The following is a 6,249-nucleotide window of genomic DNA, read 5'->3' as shown; positions in this document are numbered from 1 at the left end:
TAACTAATTAGACTTGATTAAATTGAAGATTAGAATTTTAAACTAAAAATTAGAAATCAACTTACTAGCAAAATGAGAATAGGAGATTAGACTTTAGAAGAAGCGACGAAGCGAAGAGCGGTGAGCGCAGAGCACGCTCTCGACTCTCGAGCAGTGGAGCAGGGCAGCAGGCGACTGCCGACTAGGCGAGCAGCAGGCCAGCAGGCAGTATCACAGCTTGAACAATTAACAAATTCACCATTTCACAGCTTGAAATCACAAGCTCACAGGGCAGCAGGCCAGCATCACAGCATCACAGCTTGAACAAGTATGTAAAGTGTCAATTGTCAAACATTTCACAAATTCACCATTCAGAATTTCATTGAACAATTCACAAAATCACAACAATTAGGGATTATTGAAATTGAGTTGATTATTGAACAATTGAGTTGATTATTGAACAATTAGGGATTTAGGGTTCAAAGAATCAAATTTAGTATTACTAATTCATAACTAACAAGTAATATCAATTATCAACAATTAAACAAATTTAGATGAAGACTAAGTTAATTAATTAATTTATGCGAAGAGGAACTGAGGAAGACGAAGAGGAACTAAAGTGTCAAACATTTCACAAATTCACCATTCAGAATTTCATTGAACAATTCACAAAATCACAACAATATATAACAAAATTAACAATTAACAATAATCAGTACTCAGTAGGCGTCTAGGCAGCGTCTAGGGCCACTGGGCGTCTAGCGATTAGCGAAGCAATCAAGCAATTATCAAGACAATCAAGTTATCAAGTTATCAACAATTAAACAAATTTAGATGAAGACTAACTGAGGAAGACGAAGAGGAAGACTAACCTCACCTGAATTTATGCGAAGAGGAAGACGAAGGGTCGAAGGCACGAACTGCGAGTCTGCGAAGAGGAACTGACTAACTGAGGAGTGAGGAAGATGCTTACTTGCGAAGTTGCGAGTTGCGAACTGCGAAGAGGAGGACTGGAGGAGGCGATTATGGAGGTGAATAGGTGATTGATGATGGCGAAGGATTGAAGCCTTGAAGGGAATTAGGGAAGAGGCGAATTGGCTAGGGCATGAAGGATTGAAGGCCATGAACTGAAATACTGAATTCGTGAATTTGGGAAAACTGATTTTTTTTTTTTTTTTTTTTTTTTTTTTTTAAAAAATTAACTTAAAATTTTTTTTTGGGCCTGGTGAGTCACTTGACCCACCAGGTCTAAGCCCAAGTCCGCCACTGACCGCATGCATGCTCTTAACTTATTCATATTTTTTATTTTTAATATATGCATTTTTAATAAATACGTTCTTCATGATCTTCTTATTACATACCTTAGTTTTAACATACATAGTTTATATATACTTTCTTCGATCAGTTTACTAATAGTTGCACCTTTCCACTTTAAACTTTAAAGGTCTTATCAAAGTTAAAGTTTAATATTTCATCATTATTATCATAAATCTCATTAATATACAAGAGAAAATAATCATGCATATGATACTTTACTAGCTTTATCTTAATGTATATTTGCAAAATATAAACATTCATAATTTTTTCTGATGCACTCATGCACAATTAGAGATTGATATTCATTGTTGTAAAACGAGTATATTGGAGACCGTAAAATGATAAAAAAATGAACGGAAAAAATAGATAATAAAATATGATTGGTTGGTTCAAATAAAAATATTGGGGGGATCCTCTTTGTATTTTTTTTGGGATGTGCATATGATGTTTTCTCTATATATAAGTATTTATGTATACAATTGCTTAAAAATATGATTGGTCCACGTTCACAAAACACACCAGATCTATCCATGCCAAAAACTCAAAAAGTGTTAATGTATGAAGTACAAAATTCCATGAAAAACCAAGTTTACATATCTTATCAATGAACTCACGGAAATACAAAAAGGAAAAAAAAGAAAAAAAAAGCCAAACTTTACACGCTCTATGTATTACGTACGGAGTATATAATGATCAACAGGTTTTGCGTAGCTCCCTAGAAAAAAAAAATTAAAAAAAGAAAAAGAAAAAAGCAGTTCAAAGCTTGGGCTTATGAGGAGGGCATTGATAGCACTTGGCAAAAAGGCCAAATGTGTTAACTTGCTGTATGAAATTCATCATGCTGGCCCACCCACCAAGCCCAAACCCTACCACAAACACCCACACCACTACGAATATGTTGATGCTGTACATTCCTGCCCACCCTCCTAGGAATGATGGCGGTCTCTCCACTGCGTTCTGTTCAATATTCACAGCCAACACCATTTTACTTATTAATTAACTAATACTTGGATCATATTATTATAAACTACTGTTATTCAGTATATAATGATTTACCTCACGAGCGGCTGCTGGTGCAAAAGTAATCATATGAGCCATGGCCGGAATTATATATACAGTGAAACTAACCAGTAGTGATCCAACTGTTGAATTTATGGGTCCGAAGAAAGGGAAAACAATGGCTAAAAACCATATTGGGATCACCACCGGAAGCCTCACCAATGACCGCTTCATAATGCTCTTTGTTTCATGCACGCCTAAGAATTTCTCCCACACGAAATATAGAGGAGTGCAAGCGAATCCGAATGTTATGAACTGCACAACATGCATGTATATACCAAATCTCAATTATTTAATTGCATGTTGTTATGCCAAAGCTAATTCAACATATAGTATTACTGATCTGATGTGATCAAACCTGATGTATTAACATGAGGACAATAGCAGTGTCCCTAAAACCAGTCCTAGGAAGTAAAGAGAAGGCATTGGAATGATCAAGTAGCATGTCTCCGAATGCCCAATACACTGCACTTGCTGATGGCAGGGTCAGAGTTAACACATACAATGTTGCCAACAAATATATCAACTTGAACTTTTGTGGCTTCCACATCGCATGCATTATTTCTCTGCATTCATCAGTAATCATAGCATATATAATTTGAATTAGTAATGCCACACGTTCTTTTTTTTTTTTTTTCTGAATGAATGTAGTTTAATAATTAATATTTACATATTAATCAAACATCTTCCTATCTTAACCAAGTTGATTGCTAAATTATAAAACAATTAATTGGCAGCGATAAAAAATGATCAAAGATAATCATATAATCTTACACAGTGACCGCATGGCCACCAAAAGTGTAGAGAATGTTGGTAGCACCCGTGAAGTAGAGAACCAACTTGGCGGGGCCAGAGTGCTTTACTCCGTCTACCTTAGATTATCAAAAACAGAACATAATAAAATTCGGATCAGCCAAATCAATTGCATGTAACCTCAAGCTGTAGGTGTAAAATAAAGAAATTTGAGAATATAAATACCTGGCCATGGAGGAGAGACGCAATGGTGAGATACCAGGCTGTATAGGTAGTCATGATAAGGCCTAGAAATGACCATATTCTGTAATTGTGGAATGATGGTATGAACACTGTCGTCGCACAGCAGGCACCAAATATATATGTCCATGTTCTCTTGTCCAGGCTATCATTTATGTAGTATATATTGCTGCACATTTTTTTTATTTAAATCATAACAACATATTATCATAATATTATCAATGATCATATAAATGGATTATTATTACTCGTAGTAGTAGTTTAACATTGTTTCACTTTTATCAAATTCAGTAAATAAAGTAAAGCAAGAAGCAGACTCACCTAGCACAAGCAATTAGTTGAATGACAGATCCAAATAAAAGGAAAGTGCAATTGAAGAATAGGCCAATATTTCTCCAATGTTTCCCAAGTAATCCATCAAGCACTTCAAACCACTGCAGTCATTCGATATAATGTAAAATTAGGTAGCAAAAAGAGAATTGATCAAAAGTAAACCTCTGTGTCATAAAAGTATAAAAAAAAAAAGTAACCTGAATAACATGGTTCCTAAAATCAACTTTTTCTCTCTCTTTTCTGGTTCTGTACTCGACGTAGAGTAAACTGATAAGGTAAGCAGTCCAGCTACCCATGAAGCCGTAGAAGAGTTGGAAAAGTATTCCAGATAACATCCCGAGTTGTGAGAATGAGTATGGTAGTGTTAGTAGTACTTGTGCAACCTGCAGTGGTATAGTAGTATTAATTAGTACGAGTATACATTATATATAGTGGCTATTTGATGGGATTAATATCACAAGTAATAAAATAGGTACCTGGTTGGAAGAACAGCTAAACCATGCATCATAAACAGAGCCACCATGCCATAAAAAGTTGGAAAGCTTGGTCTTGACGGAACAAGACTCTTCCGGGCCTTGTTCTCTCTCCATTTCGACATAGTTCCCAGCTACCACCGTCTCCACCTTCTCAGAAGCCATCCGATCCTAGCTAGTATAAGTTTCTTTATATATATACTGGTATCAAAATATATAGAGTTAATAAGTAAGTTTAGTTACGTTAACGATCGATGTGATCACACAAATGAAATTGAGCACTTAGCTTGTATATTTGTTAATAAATAAATAATATAGTAAGCTAAGGTAGGAAGGAGTAGGAGGACTTGATGACTTAAGTAGTCATTCTAGCTTAGAAATGAATGCGAAAGGAGCAGCTTCTTAAAAGGACTCTTATTAGAGGGGAGCAATGATTAGCTCGCTTAATTGCTTTGCTCACTTCAACCGTCCTCTATTATTATTATTATTATTATTATTATTATTATTATTATTATTATTATTATTATTATTATTATTATTATTATTATTATTATTATTATTATTAAAAAAGGTGTTTGTTTGCCATGTATATATATATGTATGAATGTATGGGATCATCGCTCTCATTTGATTGGTAGGTGATATAGTTTTGTCCCCATCTCCCACACACACACTCTCTTGCTAGCTAGCCGCGGCCATCCAACCAACATCTTTTTTTTTTATTTATTTTTTTTCTTTTTCTTTTTTATTTCCTTTTCCTCTTATTCAGGCTTTCTGTTTGGGTCACTCTCGCATGCAACCCCACGAGCGGGATGTCTCACTATCACGCCGCTTTAAGCTATCAATCCCCATGTACTCTTTTTATTTTAATTTAAATCACTATTCAACTTCATATTACATTTACTTCTATAACTAATTATATTCAAACCTATAACTACTACAAAGATGAAAACACCCTCCAACTAATGTAACTCATTCAAGATATCGTGTCTCACACCGATACTGCAATACATGGATATATCTAAATTTGTGTCAAACACACTTAAAATCTTATACTTGTACAATTTTAAAAATTAAAGAGGTAATATGAATACCTTTTTTAGCAAATTATTAAAGTAATGTAATGTTCAATTTTCTTTTTTCATGCATTCTATAATTTGTGCTTTGTTGTATCGATATTCTCTAATTGTAAACTGATATTTTATCGTATCTATATTGTGTACAAAGAGTTAATTTAATGAGATAAATTTGCAAAACGATAATAATAAAAAAGGGCAATTTAACAAACCATAAATTCTCGTACAATGCAATTTAAGTTTAAACCATAGAGCAAAAGGAAGTTTTGTTATTTCAAGGATGTTATGGTAATAAACCATAAAATAAAAGCAGTCCGTAATAAAAAAAATGATCAATTCAATAATGATGAAGTGAGAGGTTAATGTTGATGTAAAGAATGGAAGAAATGATTAAGAGGGGTGGACTTGGTGCTTATCATGATTAGCATCACACGTGTGCCAACTGGCTGGCTTTACAATAAAAGAGAAGAAAGGGCTAATTCAATTAGCGAGTAGTGTGCAGTATGTAGTCTGTTTATTTATCTAGGGCCAGGCTATGCGAGTAATCTCCGTAATAATTAGCGTATATGTAAGATCGATGTTAATTAATATAAATAGGTGAAGGCCAAATTAAAGGATGATATATAGATGTTGAAGAGCCCTTTCCACGACCTGAAAGAACATTTGGTTGCTTAGTTAGCTCCTGTACTGTACTTCATTTATTTATAGATAAATTGATGATCTCTCTCTACTTTGTGCGGGTGCGTGGTGGGAAATGCATAATCATTACTTAATAACCTAGTTGATACCAGAAACCAGCTGTAGATTAACTTTACTTAATTGATTACAAGCTTCAGACATCGGGAAGTAGCCAAGGCTAAACTTCAACTAACTGTATATGAGTAATAGGACATATATGTCACAATATAGGTGCATGCAGGAGATAACGAGATTTGGTATTTTATGCTTGGAGAGTTTTCGTTTATCACCACATCAAATCATCAATCATAATAGTAATCATCTTCATTTTTGTCTAACTT

General features: G+C 34.3%; 1 protein-coding gene across 1 annotated transcript; it reads right to left on the bottom strand.

Moving 5' to 3' along the window:
• Nucleotides 1-1,845: 1,845 nt before the first annotated feature.
• On the bottom strand, nt 1,846-4,538 carry LOC110725331 (auxin transporter-like protein 3). Its single transcript, XM_021904823.1, has 8 exons — nt 4,158-4,538; nt 3,879-4,064; nt 3,670-3,782; nt 3,334-3,517; nt 3,130-3,227; nt 2,714-2,921; nt 2,353-2,610; nt 1,846-2,253 (listed from the first exon to the last, which is right to left on the bottom strand). The coding sequence occupies exons 1-8, from the start codon at nt 4,317-4,319 to the stop codon at nt 2,053-2,055; spliced, it is 1,410 nt and encodes a 469-aa protein (XP_021760515.1). The 5' UTR covers nt 4,320-4,538; the 3' UTR covers nt 1,846-2,052.
• Nucleotides 4,539-6,249: the final 1,711 nt, after the last annotated feature.

Source organism: Chenopodium quinoa, unplaced genomic scaffold (assembly GCF_001683475.1).
Source record: "Chenopodium quinoa cultivar QQ74 unplaced genomic scaffold, ASM168347v1, whole genome shotgun sequence".
NCBI lineage: Eukaryota > Viridiplantae > Streptophyta > Magnoliopsida > Caryophyllales > Amaranthaceae > Chenopodium > Chenopodium quinoa.
Note: the sequence above shows the minus strand (reverse complement) of the source record. Positions and strands in the feature narration are given on the sequence as shown.